The sequence below is a fragment of the Didymosphaeria variabile genome (assembly GCF_027946475.1).
Source record: "Didymosphaeria variabile strain IMI 356815 chromosome Unknown scaffold_8, whole genome shotgun sequence".
NCBI classification, from domain to species: Eukaryota; Fungi; Ascomycota; class Dothideomycetes; order Pleosporales; family Didymosphaeriaceae; genus Didymosphaeria; species Didymosphaeria variabile.
The window spans coordinates 315,688-341,728 of NW_026611627.1; the positions used below are offsets into that span (position 1 = coordinate 315,688).

A 26,041-nucleotide genomic window follows, 5' to 3' on the forward strand; every position below is an offset into this window, starting at 1 on the left:
TCAATTATCAGCCATTGAGTTACAATTGTAAGCTCATTTCGAGCCAGTCCTTGTTATCCCACTCTGTCCATGCCAGCCTAACAGTGAAACCAGGCTAGGAAAACTTGCATTACCTCGACCTCGAGTATGCCAGCTTCGCAAAATAGCCATCTTCCGCCATACCAACAGCTACTTTCGTCGCCTCATCCAGATCCTCCACCGGCAGAGCCAACTTCTCATTGTCCAGCCCTTTCGTCTTCTCATACAGCCCTGCATCTTCTCCTGGCAAGAAGTATCGCGTGTACAGCATGTACGCAAACGCCATCCTATCTCCCCCAGCCATTCTCTTACGCGCATCCTCAAACCTGTCCTTCGCACTCACACGCGTAACTTTCCAGTCCTCATCCTTCAGCTCCAAACCCCGATTCAACGAATCCAACATCTCCCTTTGATTAACCGTGAACGAGGAGACAAACGCAAAGCGATTCCGATAATCACTCAACGCCGTTTCCCCTCCTTGTCCCTCCACAGGCAGCGCAAGCAACCCCGCAGCCGCCCTCCCTACCTGCGCCCACGTACTCGTATTCATCCTCTGGGTCCCCTCATCGAAGAACGTAACCTCCCTCTTCGCAATATCAATCCCGTAGAACCCTGGCCCGGAGAGCGAGTACTCGTACCAAAAGCCGGACACGATGCCAACCCAGGACGACACGCCGAGCTCCTCGATTAGCTTGCGTGCCGCCTGTTTTGGTGAACCCATGCCCACTTCATTGGAGGCAAGGGCGTCGGTATCGCCGCCGTATTCATTGGGCAGGATCCATGGGACCCCGGCTTCGGCAGCGGCATGAATGAGTTTGGACTGGGTGTCAGGGGGCGCGGTGACGGAGAGGGTGATGATAAGGGCGTCCTGGCCTTCGAGGGCGGAGGTGAGGGTCGAGGGTGTGGAGTAGTCGACTGGGATGGCGGTCATGCCAGGAGGGAAGGAGGAGGTGTTCGTGTTGCGGGTTATGGCGGTGATGTTGAAGGTCGGGTTCTTAAGGAGCGCGGCCGAGATGTGTTTGCCTAGTTGGCCTGTTGCGCCTACGATGGCGATGTTGCGGATATGGTTTGATTGAGCCATGGTAGAACAGCAGGAAAGGGTATGATGTGTTCGATAGTCACTGGGGAATTGCAAAAGACGAGGCTTCAGTGCTCTTTGGAGTTGGAAGGGTGCATTGTGGTGCGTTTCTGTAGCTTTATGTAGCCACATCTACATACTGGTTTTTTTTTTTTTCGATCCCCACGCTTAACTCCGTTGCTCAGTATCGTTCCAATCTTTGCAACATCATCTTACGCACCTTTAACTACTTGAGTTGCATGATGAGACTGAACACAAGACTAGGGTAGCCACAACCATGCCCTAGAACATGAAGCGTCCGCAATGTCGGGGCAAAGTGCAACCGCCGAGCCCGACTCAACTAGGTGGGATTACCCGTACATGTATGTTTTCGGGCCCGACATGACTCTAGCGCGACATCTGGGATGCAGTGGTGAGGTGCTTGCCAATGTCGGTAATAGGACGTAAACGGAGTTAAGCATAGCGTAAGTCGTCCGGTAAACTTCAGAGCAAAGTCAAGTACATCATACTTATCGATCGATCGTGAGGTCAGCAGCAAAGGAAAAGGGCAAATATAATGTCGTTTTATGATAAATAGAACACGGCACTATTTCGAACTTCGTGGTATTCCGAACAAGCGTACAACTTGCGTATTTGAATTGTACCTAGTCCATCTATAACTTCGATCCTTCCCGTCTATTCTGAAAAACCTCTGCATCTTTCTTTGCCCATTCTCTCAAGATCTTCCTCTGAATTTTCCCGCTCGGCGATTTCGGTCTGTGCTTGGTATTAGCCCAACCCCTACTGACGTTGGTTGATACTCACACTTCGTCGATGAAAACGACACCTCCTGAAAGCTGCTTGTGCTTGGCGACACGACCCGCTATCCACTTCTCTATATCCCACTCCGAGGATGCGCCCTTGTGATCAGCCTTGAGCGCGACGTATGCCCGCGGTAGTTCTTCGTGCTCGCTATAACTGCCAGTCAGCGTGCGTAGCATCCCAAAACAAACCGATCTAAACTTACAGTTGCAACGCGCAAACCGCCGCATCACCCACATGCTCATGCTCCAATAACAATGCTTCCAACTCAGCCGGAGCCACTTGAAACCCTTTCACCTTAATCAACTCCTTCTTACGATCCACGATCCAAAACCACCCCTCCTCATCCCTAATCGCCACATCCCCAGTCTTCAAGAACCCCTCTTCATCGAACGTCTCCTGCGTCGCGCGCTCGTTCTTCCAGTATCCCATGCATACGTTTGGCCCTTTGACATGTATCTCGCCGCGTTCGCCGGGACCTACCTCGTGCCCGTTGTCATCGATGAGTTTCATAGAGCAATTCGGGTCGATGTACCCTACGCTGCCAGAGCGGTCATCGCGGCCACCGGGCACATGGAGAGCGGAGCAGGTAACTTCCGTCATTCCCCAAGTTTGCACGACTTTCAGGTCCAACTTCTCCGACACCTCGTTCTGCAGCTCTTTCGACAACGGCGCCGCGCCGCATAGAATATTCTTCAAAGAACTTAGGTCGTACTTGGAAGTTTCTGGGCGCTTCGCAAGCATCACAAGTACAGGGGGCGCTGTTTGGATGTGCGTTATACGATGGTTCTGGATGTTTTCGAGGAATTTGGTGTAGTTGAAGGTGCGCATGAAGTAGCATGGGGACAACGTGCGGGCAGCTGATACGATGGACCAGAGCTGGCCGTAGGCGTGATAGAGGGGGAGGAAGCCGAGCCAGCGTTCTTCGGGACGAGAAGAGAGCGAGTAGGGCTGCTCGAGGTTCCGCATGAACATGGATTGCTCGCAATTGGCTATCACGTTTTGGTGACTTATCATGACGCCTTTGGGTAGGCCTGTCTGGAAACCAATGTTATTGAGATGTTCTGCTGGGCTGCGAGCTGAGATTACATACTGTACCGGAGGAATAATTCAAGGCAGCGACAGTAGTACGAGATTGCTTTGCATCCATTCGGTCCCATTTCCAATTGTCGACTTTTGATGCAGATGGCAGGAAGCTGCGCCAGTCTCTGATACCTTCGACAATTCCAGTTTCCTTATCAGAGAAGAGAAAGATGCGATCAGTGGGGAAGCTGATTCTGTTTGCTGCCTCTAGCAGAGTCCGAAGTAGTGGAGGCTCAACAAGAATGGCTTTGCATTCGGTATTTTTGATTTGATAAATCACCTCTACGTTTCAATCAGTGATGTGTTTCCAGTGGGCACCTGCTAACGAACCTTCGACGCCGTATGCAGGATTGCATCCACTATATATGCACCCACAGCCCGATATGCCCAGATACGCAACAGGTACATAAATATGGTTCGCGGAATACATCATGACCACATCTTGTCGTTTCAATCCTAGATTCTGCAATCCAGATCCTAGTCTCTTGACCCATTGTAGAAGCTGTCGTGGCGACAAAGCATTCTCAGTGTTATCGGCATCGATCCATATCGGCTTGTCGGATGCTGGCTTGGTTGGAGGAAAGAGATAGGTGAGAAGGTCAGTCGCCGGGATGTCTATTTGAAAGGGAGATTGCGAAGGCATTGCTGTAGGAGCATGGAACGGGTAAATCAGGAACCAAACCCATGGTAAGTATACCCCAGATTGTAACTGCAGGCTGGCGTCATGGATGGTGATGCCGAGGTGCAAGGCGAGGCGGGGTCAGCACAGACCATCGGTTCTTCCCTGAGCTTCATTGTACAAACATGGGCATCGGGAGCAACCGACTTCGACGTTAACACATGATAGTTCGTTCATCAATCGTTGAGTTCGGAATGGAGATAGTATTTACACTAATAAAAGATTTTCATGGAAGCGTTTCCGCCATTTCCCAGAGCGCCGATGTGCCACAAACGCCTGCGTAGCACCTTACTGCCAAAAGGAAGCCTCCAGCTCGTCGCCGAGGGCATATGCGCCATCCTTCTCGATAATTTCGCGAACCACAACTCCCACGAGGTCCGTCTTGCTGCTAGTCTGCACATCCAATCCGCTGTCCCGCCTCTTCCCGCCCTGCTGGCCTTCATGTCCAACCTCACGTCGCACCTCGTAGTTTCCAGCTCCGATATCGACAAGCCTTGCCCGCTTGTAGCTCGCATTCAGAACCTCCCTTGTTGCAACCACGAATCCCGCCTCCTTGTTCTCCTTCAACCAGGATTGCGCCTTCTCATCCTCCAATGCCTTCTTCAATGCCGCATCCGCATCCTTCAGCAACCTCACGTGCTGAGACTCCGCCTCAATGGTTCCCACTTCTGTACCCTCCTCAGGCTGCTTCTGCACGAGGTGCGCGGCGCCGAGCGATTCGAGGAAGCGGTGGGACTTGCTGTCGAAGATGATAACATCCTTGTACCATTTCGTGCCAATGTCATCGTAGTCGCGGTCCTCGAGCATCGACGGGTCGTAATTGGTGGTCTTAGAGACGAGCTGTCCTACGGGGATAGCAGTGTTGTTCAGCGGTTTGGGTAGGAGTGCGAGGTCGGGGATGATAGAGGGCGAGAGGGGACCCTCTGCGATCTGCGACGACCGGCGCCGTGTGAAGCTCATCTTGACGGCTTTGGATTGGGATTGAGTCGAGCTTAAGAGTGAATTGGCTTGTAATCAGTGGAATTGGGGCGACGAAGCTGATGAGGAGCTGCAGTAAGTGAGGGGTCAGTGACTTTATGTGATCTCATTGTGCGCCATTTGGCGGCAGTGGCCGGACCCAAGCATTGCTCAGGTCACGCTCATGCTACTGGTTGCGGCGAGTGGTGCCTGCCTTGCTTCACTGTGCGAAGAAGGAGGTAGTGGTGTGATGCGTCAGGTGCACGATGCTCGCGTGTCGTGGCCGGACGGAGCCGCTCCGAATGTCAGGATTCGGAGCAGTGAACGAGCGTATTCTCCGAATTCTTCCGCACTAGCAACCATCTCGGGGTACCAACGATGACTCCTTGCATATTTACTTGCAGCTCGACAATAGCACCGCGTCACCTCTGCATCACCATCTCTAGACCATACTTACAACGAGAGGTTGTCTGAATTCATCCGGCTCTCCCTGGGCTAGCTTTGATCGAAGCTCTTGGGTCAGTCGAGACTGGCGTACTTCAGTCGTACCCTGCGATGCGAACGATATATGGACTACTATATGGCATTTGCACATGTCCATACTCTTGAAATAACACTGCGATAAAACTTGGAACACTCAAAAGGAAGTCTATGCCGAAATTCCTCGGAATTCTATACACAATATCCCTGATCACACAAGTAATAATACAGTATCCCCCTTAACAGTACAAATACACTCTCCAGCCTTTATTCGTACACTCGTTGAGCTTTGTCGTTATCGGCGTAGGTCGTTTCCTATTTATGGGGGCTTCCACCGCAGCGGGGGTTGTTGTCTTCGGTGCGTAGGTATCCCGTTGTGAGTTTGATCGATGAGCAAAAGGCAATCATTCTGTCGGACAGGGTGACTTTGATAGTCAGTAATGTATAATGGCAGGTGTGGTGCATGGGGTGACAAACTGCGAATATCCAGGAATGAAGAGAACGAGCTGACAAGAAAGCAGGAACACTTTGAGGGCGAATCGAATGTGATTGTCGTTCAAAGATTAGATTGGGATTAAGATATGATGGTAGCGGTTGGTGTATGGTTTTGAATGAGCTTGAGGCGGGAGCGAAAGGAACTAAACATATTCGCGGCATCAAGTACGGACTTATATATTGTTGCTTGCTCTCTGGGCTTCTCCTGGTGCCTATTCCATGAGCCTCCTTTCTCGTAGCTCAGCCTCCGCGCGTGAAAGAAGCTTGGAGTATTGCACTGCGAAATGTCCGGTGTCTGCTGTGGCTTGGCCGCCGGTGTGGCTTTACTTCACCGGGTGCAATAGCTTTGCCTCAGCCTTGTCGCCTGAACATGCCTTCCGAGTCCTTCGACCAGGCTTGTGCGATCAGGCTCACAGCTAAGGGCAGCTGAGTATACACTGTGTAGGGGACCTTATTCTTGCATCAGTTGCTCAGGCAGACCGCACTCGGAGTGGCCGAACCAAGTCGGGACTTCCGCCAATCATTGAGAAGGTACAGTTCTCCTCGCGGTTGCTATGATTCACAAATCTCGTAAGCTTGGATTTCCTAACTCTGCCGGATCTTGGTTTCATTAGTATGTCGTTTCTTCACTCGCTGTGAGTCTTAGTGAGCAGCGTCAAAAGGTAAACGGCCTGTTCGTAGATGTACTACCCATGAACTTAGATTGAGAGTCTTTTCATTCTATAGGTAATTCCCCCGTCATTTATTTGGTTCATTTGTCTTTCATCCTATCGTTGCATCCGCTAGGTGCCCAAACAGAAGAGTACTCATGAAGGATCAATAGAGCAAAGAAATCGACGAGAGCAGGCTAGAAATTCACTGTCGCCGGTCGAAAAGCAAAGTGTTCCTAGCACGAACTTCAAAAAGTATGTTCAATAGTATACAAATCTGAACTGATTCCGTTGCCTCCTGAGGCTCTTTTCTTGTGGCTGAGCCGCGGCGCGCGTGAAAACGTTGAGGAGGTTACACGGCAAACGGTTGTGTGTGGCTTGACCGCCGGTGTGGCTTCTTCACCGGTCACGATAGCCTTGCTCCAGCCTCACTGCTAGTGACTCACGAAATCCAATCACAGGTTTTCGGAGGGCAACAGCAGTTTTGTATTTCCAAGCCGATTGTAGTGTCTGTCGTAGGTAGCCTCCCTGGAAACTGAGGTGATTGGACGAGGTTATTGTTCTTGAGTGGCGATGCTGTAGAGGGAATTGTGTCACAACGCGTGAGGCTTTTTACCACCAGTGGTAGCGATTCAAGTCTACGAACAAGGCCTTTTTGGCAAGTCAATAATCATCCCACGCCTTGAGTGACCTGGGAAGATCTGGACTTCCGCCGATGGCTCGAAGTGAGCGCTGCCATTCGAAACATGTACTGCTCAAATCGCGTGGGCTTGAGCTATTTATGGATTGGAAACTACCAGAATGTGGTTTCACTAGCACAACTTCCCTCCATAGATTGCGCTCTATCACTCATGCTTGAGACGCCTCAAACACGTATGGAAATCACCATCATAAGACAATATTGCGTGTTTGAAAAATGTACTAAGGGTCAGACAAGTGGTCATGTGTTTCGTGTTACGAGTGACATATCCGTCATTTAGCTAGGACAGTGGACCAGAGGCGTCTTCTAGAAACACACTCAATTCTCGACCAACCGCTCCCATCACCTATCGTGGCAGTCGGGCACACCGCATTTCCCTATAACCATCGATCATCAGCCTTATTGTTGTGTAAGGAGTAGCACTGGTACCCACGAAAGAGCCATTTAAGTCCTTGTAGCCGACGGGCGTCTTAACCGCCATCTCTTGGTTCCAAATCGTCGTGGGGCTTAATACGAAATCGTATACGATCTACAGGTGTTAAATTCGGAAATCGCGAGAAGATTTTATGCGTGATCATGGTGACTGAAGCTGGATATCTAAGTCTGATTGCAAGTGGATAGTTGGTGAAGATGAAGAGGTGGGGTGGGGAAGGTTTGCAATTCGAAAGACCTCCAAGGCTGGACTTGTATGCTTATCAAGTGGGGCTGAGCCACGTGCATGCGTGATGATGCAGACAACGCACCTGCTGCATGACAAGGCTGAATGGGCTGCGCCTTCCTTAGCAATCTCAATAGCTAAGAGTCTCTTGTCGTTTTGAATCGATTCGTAAGACTCCTACCGTCAGAGCCAAAGCGGCACAATCAGGCATGGAAGTCGTGGGAACTGTCGCGGCCCTCGTCGCTCTGACGAAAGACATCGCAATTGTCTCCGACAGCCTCGTGCGACACTTTCGAAGCGCGCCCAAAGAGCTCGTGCGATTACGCAATCAAATCTCTCTTGTACTTCTGGAACTCACCTACCTTGAGCAGTTTAGTGCAGCAGAATCCATAGAAACGTTCCTTCCTCCAGGAGAGCTGCAACTACTGCTCCATGCCATGCAAATTGTAAAAAACGAAATTACAGCTACATATGAAGAGTTACGCCTTACGGCAAAACCAGCAGCGGGTAAAACAACGAGAACAGCGCGATTTACGTGGGCGCTTTTCGATCGCAAGTCAGTGGACGGTGCTCTTGCACAATTGGAGCGGGTCGAATGCCGGTTAATATGTCTGCTGCAACTAGTCAACTTGTATGTCTGTATCAGTCCTGTCCTTCCTTTCTAATTGTCGACAGGCGTATGAATATCGATTTACGTAAAGATAACCTCAATTTTGGAACGCAGATCCTAGACGAACTCAAGACTCAACGGAGTCAGACAGTTTCTCGACGCCAGGAACCCAATGAACTTTCTTTATTAGCTAAGGAAACTGAAATTCAATCGGCAGTCGTGTTTCGACACAACTACACTTTCGTTCTTGCCGACGTTTGGAGTAAAGTTTTTGGTTCTGAGGTGGAACTGACCACATCCAACAATGAGTACCAGCGCGCTTACGATTTCTATGCAAGATTGCCTTTGCCGTCATTCACTTGACGAATGGCCTTTCTGGTGACGCTATCGATGCGGCGTGCGTGGGGTTTTTGGCCCAACGTATCGCTCTTAGGCGGTGGATTGAACTTCGTCAACGTTATACCGATGGATTCTGATATTGTCGCAGCTTGCCGCAGGGGCGATACTGTGGCAGTACGGACACTATTTACAGAAAGACAAGCTGCACCAAACGACATGACAACGGAGCGCGGTACACTAATCTACGTAAGGCATTCGAACGTCCGGAAGACCGTCGACTGACAGGTAGCAGTATGCCACGGAGAGTGGATCCACGAAACTCGTGCAGTTCTTAATTGATGCAGGGGCCCCTTTACAACCGTGAGTAACATCTGTTTCGGGGTGGGACGCCGAAAAAAAACCACTAACTTTCATAGGCGACAGCTTCTTCGGGCAGCATGGCGGCGCCAACCCGACATAGCTCGGACGCTACTTCGGACCAAACGCGTCGACGTAGAGACTCTTTATTTAGACGGTGACACAGCAGCTTCCATTCTATATGGGAATTCCCGCCCAAGACAGCAGCAGACTGAATTTCTCGCGATCTTGGCTAGTCATTCTTTCTCTCAATTCAGTGCACAAGATGCATACGGCTGGACTGTACTTCATCGTGCCGCTGCTTGGGGCACTGCAGCTGACATCACAACCCTGCTGAAATTGGGTACTTTGCGAAGCCTGCGAACACGTTCACTGGATTGGACCCCACTCATTTGCGCCGTGGCATACAGAAACATCGAAACACTGGAAGTATTGTTTGAAGCAGGTGGGCCCTATGAGTTATTCGAGGAAAAGGATATCCGTGGCTGGAGTTTGCTCCATGTTGCGGTAGCCTACAACAACTTTCAGGCAATACTGTATCTTCTCGAAAAAGGGGTTGACCCGGAAACAAAAAGCACAGCTACATCATGCCATGTACCCGAACTAATCAAGGAGAGAAGTGTGACGCCCGGACATATGGCAAGGACTTTTGGAGAATGTGCTTATCGAAAATGGACCGAGGCACTAGAGTCAGCAGGGCGTATAATTGACGTCCGACCTGAAGATATTGACTGGGCTTCGGAGGAAACGAAAGAACTGTTTGGAGAATGCGAATGTTGCGACTCTTGGACATCGTAGTCGCCTCAAGGCTTGACAGCAACCCTTATCATATTAGCGACTTGACGCTGCAAGCGTCCTTGAGTTGTACTAGGCCACATTCAAAAGATCTCGAAGAAAGCCAAACATTTGTATACCGCTTAGAGCTAGACTTGACCCACGGTCTTTCACAGCACATGAAAAGCATCTTGAAGAAAGCAAAACTTTTGTATACCGCTTAGAGCTAGACTTGACTCATGGCCTTTCACACGATCTGCCATCCATCATCTCGCCTACTTCTCTCTGCATGCCCACATCACTGCATCTCATTTCTTCTCGTCCTTATCGTCCTCCTTATGCTTCTCACCCTCCTCCTTTTCGCAAACTTCCCTGAGTCACCCCTGCCCCCCTCACCCATTCCACCACCAACCACCACCTCTCCACCGCCATCATCCCTCTTCATCTCCATTGGGAAAATCATCCTCGAATTCGGCGTCGTCGGTGACTCCGCCGGAGTCTGCACTCCCGAGCTCAATTTCGGCGGCGAGGGCGTCCAGGCGCGAGGGTTGAGGAACGGATTGGGACGTTCTGTGTTGATAGTGAGACCGCGGCGGTTGCGGTTCGGCAGGCTGGGACGGCCGACCGGAACGGTGTACGCGAGAGTGTTGCTGCGAGATCTAGGTGGCGGAGGGATGGGAATAGGCGAGGTCGAAGTAAGATGGTCGCGGCCCTCTGTGGCCTGCTGGGTTGGTGAAGCAGAATCGCCAGTCGGAGAGCTTGAGGGATGGTTGGCATCTTGTGCAGTGGGTGGGCCGAAGCTACCAGGGATGCTGGAGCCTTGGTTGGGGGAAGCGGACATTCTGACGGCGAGTGTATGGGTATATTGATCAGGTATGTTCGATCGGGCTAATGTGTGTTTGCCGCTCGTGCTGGTTTGCCTGACTTGAGGTAGTCGAGTATAAAGTTAGCGATGTTCAAATCCTCATGCACTCGTAACGAATCGAGCAGATGAAGCTTACTTGTGTCACTTGTCCAATCCAAGCAGTGGTGAGCACCTGTGTGTACTTCGAGTCGAGGCGAACAGAGTGAGTACTGGATCGATAGAAATGCGTGTGCTTCCTGTAGGGGCTGTTGTTGAGTTAGCACGGCTCAAGGTGTTGCGCAAGGATCTGGGCAGGTTGGAATGGTTGAAGAAGTTGTTGCTCGGGAAAAGAAGAAGGCAAAGCAAGACCCAGAAGCGTAAATTATATGCGTGCGCACACACCTCCAGGCCCCAGCACGTCATTGTCAGATGCGTAACAATACTAGCAAACGGAAGTTCGCGTCGTTGCCTAGGTGAATATGCTCTGGCTATATCGACGCGGGCTTCCACGTGTCACGTGCGATTGCATTCACTCACGATGCTAGCGCTACCTGAAAGGAATCCCTTAGCTGGTATTGAACACGCATTTATGTATATGGACTTGCTTACAATCATTGCAACTCATTTTATACAATACATCAAGACCGAACCGTGCTTCAGTAGAATATCAAAGACCGAGTCGATATGGAGTGAATTATGTAAGAATATGATAGTCGCTTTCTGTCGGTCAGGAGCGGCTACAACCTTTCGCGAGCGCTTCATGCAAATTCGTACCATAAGTATAAACAAAAGATGTAATCCCAGTACATTGATTGCGCCCGCTAGTCTCAACCAAGACAGCTTTACGGCTTCTATGTCAAACCACAGACGCATACCATAGCATCCGAGCAGAGCCCATCAAACCATCCGGCCATCAGTCTGACTGCTCAATACCTGCAGCCAACGCGATCCCGCGATCAATCTTGAGCTGCCCCTTTGTTATGCTACCCGCTTGCAAATCACAAATAGTCCATAAGACATACATGTCCGTATCGTAATCGCTGTGCACGTCTCCTTTATTGCCGCGCTCTACGGCGCATCAACTACCTCAGCCTCCAGGATGGGCTTCTCTTCCTGCTCGGAGCCCTTCTCAACATCCCCCTCACACTTGTCCTTGGTCGCCGCCACGGTGATCGCAGGCACGAGACGCAACGGAGCGGAAGGCAGCAAGAACCTCAGTCCGTTGTTGTTCGCGGCGGTGGATGTAGTTTTCTGGCTGGGAGCCGTAGTGGCAGGAGCGACACTGCCGTCGCTGGTGGTATTTGAAGCCGCACTGTGGTTGGCGCAGGTGCAGGTGCGACTCGCCTGTTTGCTGCTGCTCTCTTTCTTCGGCACGGGAGTCAGGCGGAGCCAGAGGCCCAAGCCACCGTCGGAATAGTCGAGGTTTGGGCGGGTGGGTTTGCCGATCAGGAATATCATATTCGCGTCGTTACGGGTGGTTCAGGTTCAGGTTCGAGTGGGTTTGTGAGGGTGCTGATTCGCCTGTGGGTGAGTGGTGAAGTAAGTGGAGTTGCGTGAATGTGGTGAGTGGATTGAGATCTATATAATCTTCGAGCAGAAGTTGAGAATTACTTTACCGAGTGGGTCGGTTATTGAGCGAACCTTGGTTCACTCGCAGGCACGAGTACGGTTGATAGGTAAAAACGAAGTGGTGGTACGCTAAGTTGAGGGTAGAACTGTTGCCCATGGGGTAGCACGTGGGCTCGGAATATGGGAAGGCTCGCTGTGATTCGTCTGCCGCTACTTGTTTATGTACGCTTGATAAAGGAGAACTGGGCGACAAAGAATATCTGTCGCGTGAACAAGAGCTACAAGATTTATTCAACACACGTAGTTCGGAGAAGGGTAATTTAGTCAGCAAGCATACAAACACACCATGAACTATGTGTTGAAGAGTGGACCAATACGATTCCGGATATCTACGCTCTCACACTACCATGGTTTGTCCCTACTACTTCACGAACTGCCAACACCCTTAAGATGCTCGTCATGCAACTTCTTCTGCTTCTCCCATTCCTTCCGCAGCTTCTTCGCCTTGCTCTTAAGTACATCAGCGCCTTCCTTGTCCTTGGTTGGCACACCATCGTCGTCCCATGCGCTGTACTCCTCCGTTTTGAACATATCCTTGGGGCTAATCTTCGCCTGCGCGGCCAGCTTAGCTTTCTTCTCCGCCTCTTCACGCTCGCGCTGCTGTTTCGCTTCGGCCTTCTTCCGAGCGATAGCTTCCTTCTGCTCGCGTTCGGCGCGTAGCTCAGCGTCGACGGGTCGCACCATAGCGGGCGCGTTGGTGCGGTCCTCGAGATAGACACCTGCTTTCCAAAGGTGCACATCACGAAGACGGTCAGAGAGCTCAAGGAAATCCTTCGCCTCTGACTTCTGCTGCGAGAGGCGAAGGAGGTCTTCCTGGAATGTGGAGAGTATTTCGGCGTAGGGGGACGGCTGCCGCGTCCTGTTGTTTGCTCGGCTTATCCTTTGAGATGACTGAGTTGAGCGTCTCCTCCGAAAGATCATCCTTAGCGATAGCGCGTTGGCGGACTTCGTCGCGTAGACGAGATGCGGCGTAGACAAACTCTTTAGAGACTTCTGGAATATCGATACCTGACCACCCGATGCCGCCATCATTTGGATCAGCCTTTCCGTCAAGACCGAAGATTCTAAGAATCCTCGTCACGAAGACACCAAGATCTCTTGAGACATCGTCACTGAGCCCGGCCTTGTCGGCCGTGTTCCAATCTTCGATCAATCCCCGAATAGCACGGATAGCGGCAGGGGTGTCGAATGAGTCCGCCAATGCCTCGTGTACTTTTGATTTGGCCGATTCCAGCGCCGCCTTGATCTTCGCGTCCTCTGTACCGGTCGATGTGGTGTTTGGGTGGATCTTGAGATCCTTGATGCGCAGGAAGAAGTTCGTCACGTAGCTCTCGAAGGAAGAGCCCGCTTTCTTCATATCGTCCGTGATCTCTATGCCGTCGTGCCAGCCGCCAAGGAGGAAGATTATACGCAAGCTTCTTGAGGTCCAATCACCACGCGCTAACGCTTCGCGGATGGTGGTGAAGTTCTTCAACGATTTCGACATTTTCGAGCCGGCGATGGAGAGATGGCCCATGTGCAAAAAGTAGTTGATCCATTGATGTCCACCTTCAGTCGACCAGTATGCTTCGCTCTGGGCAAGTTCGTTATCGTGATGGGGGAAGCAGAGGTCAATACCACCACTGTGAATGTCGATTTGAGAGCCTAGGGCCTCCGACGCCATCACGCTGCACTCAATGTGCCATCCCGGGCGCCCTGGTCCCCATGGCGAATCCCATGCAGGCTCGCCTGGCTTGGACGTTTTCCAAAGACTGAAGTCGCTATCTTGGCGCTTACCAGACTTGTTCGTCGAGAGCGCCCCCTCACCGTCTGCCTGTAAGTCGGTGTTCGTCCGGTTCCCAGGGCTCCAACCGGGCGTAATGGTTGTTCTTGACCTTCTCGAACGCTGCGATGTCGAAGTACACTCCATCGCCCGCCTGGTATGCAAAGCCATTCGAGACGATGCGTTCCGTAAAAGCGACGATTTGCGGTACATATTCAGAAACACGTGTGACCACGTTTGGAGGTAAAACATTCAATGCTTCCATGTCAGCGTTGAAACGGTCTTCGTATTTTTTGGTAAGAGCTGTGAAGATGCCGTGGTCGCTGCTAGAGATCGAGGTGCCATGAAGTGAATCGAGGTATGGCAATAGTACATCCTCGGCGCCTTCCCAAAACTTCGCAATATCCTCATTGGAGCTTCTAGACGGTGAAAGTAAGGCGGTCACTGCATTTCCCGCCGTCTTAAGATGCATCTTGATCTTAGCCTCCTTGTCACCAGGAGGTCCTGTTCCATCGACGGACTTGCCTTTGAGGACTGCTGCATATTTCTCTGCCGACTCTTTTTTGAAGTCTTCAGGCTTCAGTCCTGGGTTGAGGAGCGGTAAGTTCTTTTTGATGTAGGCATCGAAGGCCTTGGAAGTTGTGGCGAGGACATCATCCGTAATTTGGGCATGCTCGGATTGGAAATTCGACAATAAGTGCGCTTGACGACCTCTTAAGATAATTTTGTCGTCGATATCAGTTATATTCTGTACGAATTGCACATCAAATCCAAAGTAGTCATTCATTATTCTCCGGAGGATATCATTCGAAGTGTAGTTCCTAGCGTGCCCGAGATGCGCGTCATCGTATACGGTTGGACCACAAGAATACCAGGTGACTGATTTGCCTTCTGGATCTACAGGGCGGAAGGGCGTCTTAGCCCTCACGAGCGAGTTGTAAAGGCTCAGCTTTGATGGCGACCCGGAATGCGGTTCGGCCCATGAAGGTTGTTGCCGGGACGTGGACGCCATGGTGCTGTGTTTCTTTGAAAAAAGTTGAGGGATGGTCGTAAGTCGTAGTCGTACTGAAAAATGACGCACGAGCATTCAGGTGAGAAGGAAGATGAAAGTAGAGGAAAGGAAGTAAGGGTCGAGGACGGGAACTATAGAGTGACCCTACACCGTGGACTGCTGTCTTGAACTTCCTCTCTTTGTATGACTGTATTAATTTCAATTAGTATTCTTCTGCTTTCCCTTCTCCGGGCACGAGTTTTTTGAAGATGACACTCACGACTACAGTTCGATCGATCCAGGTCCTTCTATTGTGTAGGTGGACAATACCAAGAGTATGATGCCTGAAGCCTACAATGTTGGTCGCGAAAAGCCAACCCACTAAGACTTGGCCTGTGGCTACAGACAGAAGGTTGACCTAGATAAGGTAGACGTTGCTGTTGGAGCGTATGTGGATGAGTCAGTGCCCAGGTGAACGTCAGATGGCACAATGGGACCAGGGTCCGTAAGGCCTTAGCGTCCTAAATCTTTGTCCAGGAGGTCGCGCGAGCGTGCAGTGTCCAGGCTGAATCAGGAGTAGATGCACTCGGCGGCCGAGAACGCAAATTCGAAAGAGAGAGCGGTTAATGCGAAGTAAAGTAAAGGAAGGACACGAATTGGTTTCTGTGAGCTGCAGCGGGAGAGTGAGCAAGACGCCAGATATCTTTAGCGCGCAGTGACCACCTGCAGGATCTCCCCGCCTAGCGTGCTCCCCGCCCGCCAAAAAGTTCGAGAACTGCAGCTTCGAAAACTGCTCGACTGCGTCAGTTGATGCGCCCACAGCTTCCATGGCACCCACAGCCTCGCCCTTCCTCGATCCTAGCCCATGCGCGTCTGCCCAAAGCCTTGGCATCCTCCAGCTAAAACGCGATCAACTCATTCCCGTCGTACTGTCCGATGCATCGTCGACCGAGTACGCAGAGGGCAATGTCGTAAACACTCGCTTCGGAAGCTTCACGCACAGCAGCCTCATAGGCAAGCCGTGGGGTACCCAGATTCTCGCCTCGGTCGTGGACACGGGCTCGCGCGGCGGAAGGTCGAAGAAGAGAAAGCGCGAAGCCAATGGCGATGGAAATGCGGCAGAAGAAGTTGGAATCGCACCAGAAGAGCCTGCGAAGGGGGTCGTAAAGGCTGCGACGGCAAGCAGTGGGTTCGCGCATCTTGTACCGCCTACACCGGAGACTTGGACGCTGTGTCTACCACACAGAACACAGGTTGTGTACACCCCGGACTACAGCTTCATCATTCAGAAGACGCGCTTGCGACCGGGGGATCACATCATTGAGGCAGGTGCAGGAAGTGGCAGCTTCACTCACGCGGTCGCGAGGACAGTGTTCAATGGGTACCCTGGGCTGGAACAACCGGAGGACGAAGAGGAGCAAGTAAATGGTACACACGCACGCAAGAGAAAGAGACGACAGAAGCGACACGGTCACGTCTACAGCTTCGAATACCACAAGCCACGCGCGGAGCAACTGAGAGAAGAACTCACTTCTCACGGGCTCGACCCACTCGTCACCGTTACCAACCGCGACGTCTACGAAGACGGCTTCTGCCTTGACGACGAGAATGCACCCAACGCCGATGTAATATTCCTCGACCTGCCAGCCCCATGGCTCGCACTCAAACACCTCACACGCACCCCACCTCCACCCGCAGTGGTTAAATCCATCGCATCAGACCCCTCGGCAAACACCCTCGAACCTTCTACATGCACACCGCAATCCCCGCCCTCTACAAAACCCTTCCGCTCCCCCCTCAACCCCAAATCGACGACCAGGATATGCACCTTCTCCCCCTGCATCGAGCAGGTCCAAAAGACCGTCGCCGCCATGCGCTCCTACGGCTGGCTCGACATCGAGATGTTCACGCTGGAGCACAAGCGCCTCGAAGTGCGCCGCGAGCGCATCGGCCTCGCTGAAGAAGGTCTCCGCGGAGCGAATCCCTCACCCGCCACCGTGCAAGAAGCCGTCCAGCGCCTGCGCGACGTGGAAGACCGCGCGAAGGTATTCCACGGACTACAGAAGGAAAAGCAGGAGCAGGTGATGCGGCGCGCGGAGGCGAAGAAGCGCGGAGAGAAGCTATCTACCATGAAAAAAGAGTCAGAGGACAAGAAGAATATAAAGGTGGAGGGGCTGCCGCCGAGTAAGCATGATAGGCTGGAGAGAGCGAAGAAGGACTCGAAAAGTAGGCCGTTGTTTAAGGAAGGGAGACTGGTGTGTAGGACGGAGCCTGAGATTAAGACGCATACGAGTTATCTTGTGTTTGCAATGTTGCCGGTTGAGTGGACGGCTGAAGATGAGGAGAAGGCGAGGAGAAAGTGGGTTTGAGATACCCTCCTACACAGTCTTCTTGCCTTCTGTGCCAAAGTTTGCACGAGCTATCGTGAACATGTTCGCATCATGCACGAGCGAGCATGCACCTAGGCGGGAAACCCGTCACATGACGCTTTGGTATCTAGGTAGCCTGCAATAAAACACGATACCCACATCCCACTCCACTCCATCCCATGCAGCCACCAATAATCCCATCCACTACCCTCATCTTGATAACCGTCCAATTGCCTTGGTAACCTTCCATTTTTCTCGAACGGCGAATGAAACCCTTCATTGGGCACGGGCAGTTGACGCTATCGATAGCACGTGCGCGTGCCGTTCGAGCCACTCGAGTTATTTATACACCTCGGCGCCGATCCTTCGGCAACACCGTCAAGCCAACCCCATTCTCACATCGTGACATCGAAGTGACATTGACCGTGACATTGACCGTGACATTGACAGTGACATTGACAGCTGATGGTGAAACGCATCAAGGTCCACACTTTCATTGTTTGGACTATCGACTATAGATGTGTATTGTAGGGTGTCGTGATTGCTAAATGACTCGCTATCCAACTACTACTTTCGTATTCAACCTCGATATTGTGAATGGTGCCGTACGGTCGGAGCTTCTGAAGTCTGCCTCTGTGCCAATTATGCTCCAATCAAGAAATCCAATTCCATAGGCAATGTAATCAACCTGGTGACGCTGGACGTGCAAAGGGTATCGATCCCGGTCCCTCTCCTTCGCTCTCCTCAGCCCCATACCGCATCCCTAGCCCTCTTGCTCCCGTCTCGCAATGGGGGCGTGGAAATGACATGCGTCCATTGTTCCACCCCATCGATGAACAGCCGATACTTCAGCAAGCTTTGTTCGCTCGTTTCGGGCGCTGTGATCTCTACCGCACCGAACTTGCTGTTCCCATCCGGTAAATACTTGATACAAACGTCCTCGTCATCAACCTCGCTATACGTGCGGAAAGGCAGGTAGAACATAGATAGTGGAGAGGTAGAGAACTCGTGCACCGTCGCGCTTACGGGCCAGTCTGAATCTTTGGGTGGAGGGAAGGAGGTAGCAGCGAACTCGTGGCGGTCACCGCTTAAGATGACGACTCCGACGCCACGCGTAGAGGACAGCTCCCACGCCGCTTCGAGAATCCGGCGCCTCTCGACGAGGTACCCGCCCCAAGTATCCTCGGACCCGAACTGCCAATTCTTTGTGAACGGGACGCCCGTAACGATGATTTTCCAGTGCACACCTCGCGGTGGCGGCGTCGCGATCCAAGACAGCAGATCAGAGAGTTGGGTGCCGCCGAGCATAGTCTTGGCGGGGTCGTTGGGGTCGGAGTTCTCGGGGCTCCGATACGCCCTGGTGTCGACGAGGAAGAAGTCCGCTGGGCCCTGAACGAAGCTGAAATACGTGTGGCCTTGTCTGTGGGCCGGGGGATTGACGGCTGCGTGGTAGTGCGTGAATGCATCGTAGGCGGGCACGGCGACACCAGTCATATTACCATTCCAATCGTTTTGGATCTCATGATCGTCGATGACATGAATCCAAGGAAGATCTTGGCTGACGGAGGGCCAGTCGGGAGACGAGTAGACCTGGCGGTATTCGCGGCGGTAGTACTCTGCGTCTTTGCCTAATTGGAGCGGGACGTCGGCGTAGATGAAGTCTCCCAAGAATAGCATGAAGTAGGGTTTCAGTTCAGGTATCCAACGAGCCAGGTGAGCGAAGCCTGGGAAGTGCAGAGGATGTTGGAATGGAGTATATGGGACACCTACAGATACGATGAGTATACCTTGCGTGTGCGACCTTGATTCTAATTTTAACTTACGCGGTTTTATGCAACTTGAGTGGAGGAAAGTATACTTGTTCTCTCTGAAAGTAGACAGATGCCCTGGACGTGGCGGAGTGGTGAAGGTTCCCGTGGTATTACCACTGGATGCTTGAATGACGTACTCGTAAGGAGTATTCGGACGGAGGTCTACACAATGGTATGCAGTGAGCATGTGGCTTCTGACATTGCCTTTTCTAGGAAGACTCACGGTCAAGTTTGATGGAAGCTGTGAAGTCAGTGTCACCCGTCAGCCAGTACTCAGGCCGGCTTGAATGGAGCGTCTTCTGCATCCATGACCGCTCGTAGTCGTCGATTGACCGGTAAAGTACATTCACGTCATATGCATACGGCTCTCGCACGAGGATATTCGCGTAGTTCTCGGAAACATAGCCAATACGGCCAAAGCTTGCGTGCTGGTGGCCGTGGAATATTTGGGCGCGATAAATGACGTCCAATGTCATGGCCAGTAGAGCCACATTGATGCCGAATGTAGCCCAGCTCCAGAAGATGGATGATGGGCTCGGTCTGCCCGTGAGCAGGGTCCGCAGGATTTTTGGCTGGCGCTCCTCATACTGGATGTCCTCTTCAACGTCCAGCTCTTGCAGGGGACCTTCATCTGCGCCCTCGAGCAGGTCCACGCGTTCTGCAGAATCAGAGTCGCTGGTATCGACTGCCTCTTTTACAATTATGTTCAGCTCGTCGGATATGATTTTGTAAGGAGCAGTATCCTGGAGGCTGATGAAGAACGAGGGTATGTAGACCAGGGCCAACGCGATAGCAAGAGGCGGTACGATCTATCATTCCTATCGTCAGAATACGAGGAGGCTCGGCGGAGTGTAGACTGACAGATGTAGGTATCTATGGTAATCAATAGTCAGTTTCCGCTTAGAGACAAAACATTGGACGGGGGTTGGAGTGGAGTTCAGGCAGGCGGACAGGGAGCCCATCACGAGCTACTCACCCAGCGCAGGAAGATGTATACGCTCAGACGCAGAGCTAGCGAGCTCACGAGCGCGATCACGTCGCTCACCGAGGCCATTGCTGTAGTCACTGCTCTACCATAGCGCTGCTTGCGGTGTGTTCAGCTGGGAGGACGACGCGCTCGCGCCAGAAGCTGTCGCGTTACTTAGTTTCCTAGTGACGTATCGCTGACCTGGAATGGACCTCAGGCGGGTCACCAATCAACGGGCCGCCACCGCCAATTGCAGCTTAGTCGTCCGCCAAGTATAGCACGACGCGGGTCCAAGCGCCCCATCGAGCCACACGAGGACGGCCAATAGCCTAGCCCTTCGAACTAACACCGAATCCTCACCTTCGACAGAACTTCTCGCGGCGGTGCGCAATGACTGACTCTTCTCGTATTCCCTTCCAAGCTCAACGGCGCAACTACCGCTCCAGGTTTACCGAACTCCCGCACTGACTTGCAGGCTTTTTCAATGAACTATGTTTCATCCTATCGTCAGGCACTGGCTTTGCGGCCTACGAGTTGCCAGTATGGCATTCTTTCTTGGAATGGCACCATGGATCATGGTTTGTATAAATGGTTCACGATGGATCCCAAGGCAGTGGAGACACCAGATCGGCAACCGCTTTCACCACCACTAAGACACTGCATAGAACTACAGCCTATACCTTCTTCATTTAGCTATTCATGTTTCAATACTGCTCAGAATTTCTCCTCCCGTCTTTTAGAGTATTCCTACGCCGCAGTCCACCAATACACCATCTCGTTGTGCCACTATTTCTACCTTTCGTTCTTGACCATGGGGATCATGCAGAGTAGCTTCCCTCCGCCGCCCAAGTGCCCCAAATGTGGGCAGCCCAAGGACGCAAACCACACTTGCTCTTCTAGCGGTGGAACTCCAACCAGTGGATCTTGAGCCTCTAGCTAAACGACTGCTGGGTCACCTCTCAGCCGTGAATACCGCCATGATTTGACAACACTGCCGGTCACCGATATGGCTTGACGAGCACGACCTATTGTCTTTCTCTACGCAGGACGCAATGGACCTCTGAGCGTATGAGCGCCGGGGGAAGCTTACACTTTCCGGTCACCAGACTTCGTCACAGAGCTTCCCCCGGCCCCCGCACTGCCAACCACACCCGCACCGCACCCGCCACCAGATACGCGTGTCGAAGGAACGACTAAGGAACCATACAAGGAACTACTCGGCGGGAGGACGCGTGGAAGCCTTGAGATCTAGGCAGCAGTAGCCAGCAGCAGTTCCAACCGCGAATCGCCATCGTAGGAGCCGTTCCTGCAGCGCACGAGATCGCCGAATAAGCTTAAGACTCATACAAGCTTGGTAAACTATACGTTGAATCTAGCTTGTGAAAAGGCGCAAGGCTGACGTACGGCAGATTCTACTCGGGGCCCGACTTCAGTTGATGCCAAGCCGTGGCTATGTGGCTGAGTATGCACACGACAACACTACACAACTGTAGGAATCAACATCTACAACATAGTGCAGTCACAAGTTGATGTTTCCTATCTGGTAAATGGTCAATGGAGGAGGATTAAATGGTACAGTATTTCCTTGGCTAGTTCCCTTTCTTCCTTCTCAATGACACGGTCTTTCTGCAGCTTGATTTCTATTGCCTTTGTTCTCTTATTATAGCTGGACTGACCCCTACATGAAGTCCCTGGTTGGTAAATGGGCGAGCATTGATTGGATGAGGGTTTTCTTGATAATAGTCCTGGTTTTCATAATTGTTGACGCGTACTTTGTGCTGCTTCATCTCAATTAGTATTCTTCTTCCACCCCAGTCATCCATTACGTATTTCTCTATTCCAGCTCTCAATGATTTCAAATTATTCACGCTCGCATCATTGCACCCGCCATCCCTCAAGTCCTTCTCTCACTTTTCAATTTCAGCTATCATTTCTCGTCCATCTCCTTATCTGTCTGAGTTTTATCCTTTCGATCAGAAGGTCTGCTTCTAATCAGTTCCACAGGCATCTTCCTGCATAAAGCACACCAAAGCATTGATACAATTCTATCTTCAATTGCATCTATTAATCCCCTTATACCCTTTCTTTTAGTCTCCACCCAGTAATACATATCCTGCCCGCCACAATCGTCAGACTCCCTATCAGCATCGCACTCCCTGCCCACATCTGCGCTCCCGTATAATCCCCGCCCCGACTCTGGATCAGTGCTCCTGCAATCGGCGGCCCCACCAGACTCGCAAACCCCACCACACTGAGTCCCATCCCATTCCTCGTCCCCACCTTACTCAAATCCTTCGTTAGATTCGCCATCACCGCTGGGAATAGGCCTTGAAAGCCCGCGCTGAAAAAACCGTACAGGATGGTAAATGCGTAAAGCGAGGCTTTCGTTTTGACGGCCGCCCAGCAGTACATGAGCAGGCTTGTGATGAGGGCGAGCGGGATAAGCGTGTTGTACGGTCCAAGCCACCTGTTCGCGATGTACCCGGGTATAAGACGCCCAGGAAGACCCATGCCGTTCAATATGAGCACGAGGTTGATAGACGTGCCGTAGGAGACACCGATGACATGCACCGCATACGCGCTGATGTAGTAGAAGGCGAAGTAAACCCCTAGACAGACGAGGAACAGGCCGATGGCGTAGAGCGTGTACGGCGCCTCGCGGAAGGCACTGAGTTCGAACAACGGGCCGCTCTTGCGGGGAGGGAGCCGCGGGCGTAGGAGGGAGGTGTAGCACGCGCCCACGGCTAACATGATGAAGCCCATTACCCGGACTGTCCACTGGAAGCCAATTTGAGGGAGCAGCTGGCGGACGATGGTGGGGTAGAGGAGGCCGCCGATGGCGGAGCCGCAGGCCATGACCGCGAGTGCGGCGCTACGGTTGCGCGCGAAATAGGTGGTTACGAGGGACATAGTGGGTGCGAATTGGCAGCCGTTGCCAATTCCGTTCATGAGACCTTGCGCGAGGAAGAATTGCCAGTACTCGTGGCAGAGACTGGTGAGGAAGATGCCAAGAGCAGAGAGCAGCATGCCGGGGATCACAACCCAGTGGAAAAAGCCGGCGTCGAGGGCCCGGCCGGTGAACATGCCTTTTGAGGTGAGTCAGTGTTTGGCTCTGTGAAGCGGAACGAGGCAGTGCCATTTGTATGACCAGTCCAGGCTCTGTCTTGCATGTCCCAGATGGAGTGCTTTGTGCATCTTGATACACTACACATCACGGTATGTAGACTGCTGGACTGTCCTTCAGTATAGCAAAACTTACCGAGTCCAAAATGCCCCAACATCTGCATGCTCCCAATCCAACTAACAGCACTTGCCTCCATCCCCAGCTCCGTCGTATAATAACTCTGAAACACACCAAACGTTGCCGTCATACCCCAAGTATTCGTAATAACCAACATGCCCGCAAACACTTGCAACCAGGCCTTGACACCTCCATCAGGCGGTGGGCCCGGATCAATGACTGACGCATTCGAGCGGGCGGTTATCGTTTTCGTGATCTGCTTGAGCGCGTTTGGTTTCGTTGAAGCAACGCGAGAGCGATGCGTAGAGATTCGTTCAATCTCTTCTTCTTCTTCATATTCTTCTTGCGGAGGTTGCGCTGCTGGGTCATGGTTTCTTATCGTTTCGTCGGCGTCGGCGTTCTCGCCGACATTGTGACCGGGAAATTTATTTCCTTCCTCGCTCTTCTCCGCTGCATGTTGCACACCCTTCTCTACGTCCGATATCTCTTTCTCAGAGAACGTCATTGTGAATCAATACCTTGCGTATGCATCTGTAAAACCAATATGCTTGTTTGGACTGGAAACAATGCTCAAAGCGCGTAGAATATTCGGATGTCTAGAAACACAGTTCGCTCGATTCCACCTCCCAACGCGTTGGGCACCCTAGATACTTAACCTTACCCAGACCGACGACCGACGGGAAAATCCCTCTCCACTTTATTGCAGTATGCATCATGACTCTTCCCATCGTCATTGGCCGGGGTGCTGAAAAGCTTTAGGGTTGGGGTTCTCCGTCGGTTGCGCTTGCGGTTAGGCTAGCCGGTTAGGCGAGATCTACAACAACGCCGACGGTGTGAAGGCCGCGGATAAAGATCACGTGGATATTATAAAGCAACGTTTTCCGTGTGGTGTTGATGAGAGATGGCGAAAGAGTCATCTCAAAAGAGTAGGTTTGAGAGTAAGATGTGCGGTATTTGTCGTGCGTGGTGCAGTTGTTTGCGAACCCGGAGGATTTCTAAGCAGGCGATGTCGATCTTGAGGTTCGTTGATCTGGGGATCACAATGCTTGAGTAGTATGGGAGTTTCCGCGGCCGTGGCCTCGGTCCGTACAGCAATAAACACAGTCGCCATGGTTTACTACCTAAGTAAGTACCTATGTTGTTCGTGTCAGTAGGATAGGAAGGACGCACACTGGGTGTCGTCTCATTCTAGTCCATACTATTGTCCTCCCATGATGTTCTCTTCCAGGCGCTTTCAATCACGTGCTGTTAGGCAACGTTAGTCGGAATACCTTTGATGTGACTTGTTGGGTCGTGTTCTGTTGAGCTGAGGGAGGCTAAGAGTAACTTGTAATCATGCAACATCTCTGCGCATGCCCAGTCGTGACATACCTACCATAAGTAATTCATCAAGCTTTCCTGATGTACGGGGGGCGAACGCCCTTAACCAGAGCAACCAATAGAATCCATGCACGTTCATCTCCAGATTATCTCGCGTAGCGCCCCACCACGAAGGGCAAATACGAGCATGGTGGCATGGGGGTAGGTCAGAACATAAAAGCAGATGTCTGTCGGCCGAGCTCATCGAAATGCCAGTTGACTTCATCATTTGCAGTCACAGCACTTGTAGGGCTACTGTTTAAAGTAGCCTAAATCTTTGTTGTCAGCTCTTCTCGCTAATCCTCCTCGCCCAGTATGGAGAGCCGCGGAATACCTGGGCTAACGAGCTCGTTTGCCCTTTGCGACGACTCTGATGGCTTAGAATATCACTCCAAGAACCCGGTGTACCAAGGGCCAGATGAAGCTTCTCTCTCACTCAACCACGAACCCCTACCCAGCGACTGGGTTGCTAGCCTAGGACCGACGCCTCAATTGGGTCCTATGGACGGAATGCACGCACCCTTCGCGTTTGCCCCCGAGGGGATCTTTCGTGATATTTGGGACCTTGACCCTTGTATGTTCAGAGAACAACTTGGGGACCCTATCATGAATGCGTCCACGTGAGTCTACTTGCTCTCAATCGTTTGCTAAGTTGCGCAGATCCACTGACAACGTTCGGATGGGGTCGACGATATACGATAAGCGCAGTACCTACCTAAGTACCCAGGACTTACAAAACCTCCGTTCCCTTGCCTTTTACGCTCTCTTTGTTGTGCTATGCAAAGGTTCTTCCTCCACCTTTCCATGGTTACAATTCACACATTTGGATTTTCAACGAGTCAATATCATATATTCAACCTATTATTCGCCTATCTTCTGTCGAACCCTCGTTTAGACAGGTTAGTACCCTATTTTACCTTCTACCATGACAAAAGCGAGCTATTCAACAACAGGGACTAACCAATAATAGGGTGTATTGATTCGTTGAAAACTCAAGATATGTGAATTAAAACCGAGAAACTTTTGAAAGGCATAAGTTTTCTTTTCTGTATACTCTTCTAGGCATAATGATTGTTTTTTACGTCCTCTCTCTTATGTTTGATTCTTCTTTGCGGGCACGATGTACATTCCCGCTACACTAGAGTTTCCATTTCCGATTCTTTGTCGAGTTTGTTTCAATTGGTCGAAGACCGACCCACTAATTGCCGACTGAAAGAAGGCTGATGAAGCCATCTCACGATTTTATGGGCGATAGACTATCCATGTCTTAGCTCGGACTCGTGAGATGGGGGGAATGCGGACTCATGTTCACCCAATGTTACGGAAGACAGACTGTCAAAGCACAGGGCTTGATTGGGACCACTCACTCCAGCATTCTCACTTCATGCT

General features: G+C 51.7%; 8 protein-coding genes across 8 annotated transcripts; 1 reads left to right on the forward strand and 7 right to left on the reverse strand.

The window, feature by feature from the left end:
• Positions 1 to 109: 109 nt before the first annotated feature.
• On the reverse strand, positions 110 to 1,099 carry N0V89_010330 (uncharacterized protein; the record flags this gene model as incomplete). Its single annotated transcript, XM_056219074.1, has 1 exon — positions 110 to 1,099. The coding sequence occupies one exon, from the start codon at positions 1,097 to 1,099 to the stop codon at positions 110 to 112; it is 990 nt and encodes a 329-aa protein (XP_056066201.1).
• Positions 1,100 to 1,896: 797 nt separating this feature from the next.
• Positions 1,897 to 2,872, reverse strand: N0V89_010331 (uncharacterized protein; the record flags this gene model as incomplete). Its single annotated transcript, XM_056219075.1, has 2 exons — positions 1,897 to 2,047; positions 2,103 to 2,872. The coding sequence occupies 2 exons, from the start codon at positions 2,870 to 2,872 to the stop codon at positions 1,897 to 1,899; spliced, it is 921 nt and encodes a 306-aa protein (XP_056066202.1).
• Positions 2,873 to 3,947: 1,075 nt separating this feature from the next.
• N0V89_010332 (uncharacterized protein) lies at positions 3,948 to 4,619 on the reverse strand (the record flags this gene model as incomplete). Its single annotated transcript, XM_056219076.1, has 1 exon — positions 3,948 to 4,619. One exon carries the CDS (start codon positions 4,617 to 4,619, stop codon positions 3,948 to 3,950), a length of 672 nt encoding a protein of 223 aa, XP_056066203.1.
• Positions 4,620 to 11,591: 6,972 nt separating this feature from the next.
• On the reverse strand, positions 11,592 to 11,981 carry N0V89_010333 (uncharacterized protein; the record flags this gene model as incomplete). The annotated part of the gene is made up of 1 exon (XM_056219077.1): positions 11,592 to 11,981. One exon carries the CDS (start codon positions 11,979 to 11,981, stop codon positions 11,592 to 11,594), a length of 390 nt encoding a protein of 129 aa, XP_056066204.1.
• A 537-nt stretch (positions 11,982 to 12,518) lies between these two features.
• CYR1 (cysteinyl-tRNA synthetase) lies at positions 12,519 to 14,926 on the reverse strand (the record flags this gene model as incomplete). The annotated part of the gene is made up of 3 exons (XM_056219078.1): positions 12,519 to 12,965; positions 13,000 to 13,912; positions 13,959 to 14,926. 3 exons carry the CDS (start codon positions 14,924 to 14,926, stop codon positions 12,519 to 12,521), a joined length of 2,328 nt encoding a protein of 775 aa, XP_056066205.1.
• An 806-nt stretch (positions 14,927 to 15,732) lies between these two features.
• TRM61 (tRNA (adenine-N(1)-)-methyltransferase catalytic subunit trm61) lies at positions 15,733 to 17,274 on the forward strand (the record flags this gene model as incomplete). The annotated part of the gene is made up of 1 exon (XM_056219079.1): positions 15,733 to 17,274. The coding sequence occupies one exon, from the start codon at positions 15,733 to 15,735 to the stop codon at positions 17,272 to 17,274; it is 1,542 nt and encodes a 513-aa protein (XP_056066206.1).
• Positions 17,275 to 18,018: 744 nt separating this feature from the next.
• On the reverse strand, positions 18,019 to 20,139 carry N0V89_010336 (uncharacterized protein; the record flags this gene model as incomplete). Its single annotated transcript, XM_056219080.1, has 4 exons — positions 18,019 to 19,040; positions 19,098 to 19,247; positions 19,309 to 19,894; positions 20,062 to 20,139. 4 exons carry the CDS (start codon positions 20,137 to 20,139, stop codon positions 18,019 to 18,021), a joined length of 1,836 nt encoding a protein of 611 aa, XP_056066207.1.
• Positions 20,140 to 22,125: 1,986 nt separating this feature from the next.
• N0V89_010337 (uncharacterized protein) lies at positions 22,126 to 23,798 on the reverse strand (the record flags this gene model as incomplete). Its single annotated transcript, XM_056219081.1, has 2 exons — positions 22,126 to 23,138; positions 23,312 to 23,798. The coding sequence occupies 2 exons, from the start codon at positions 23,796 to 23,798 to the stop codon at positions 22,126 to 22,128; spliced, it is 1,500 nt and encodes a 499-aa protein (XP_056066208.1).
• Between the last annotated feature and the right edge of the window lie 2,243 nt (positions 23,799 to 26,041).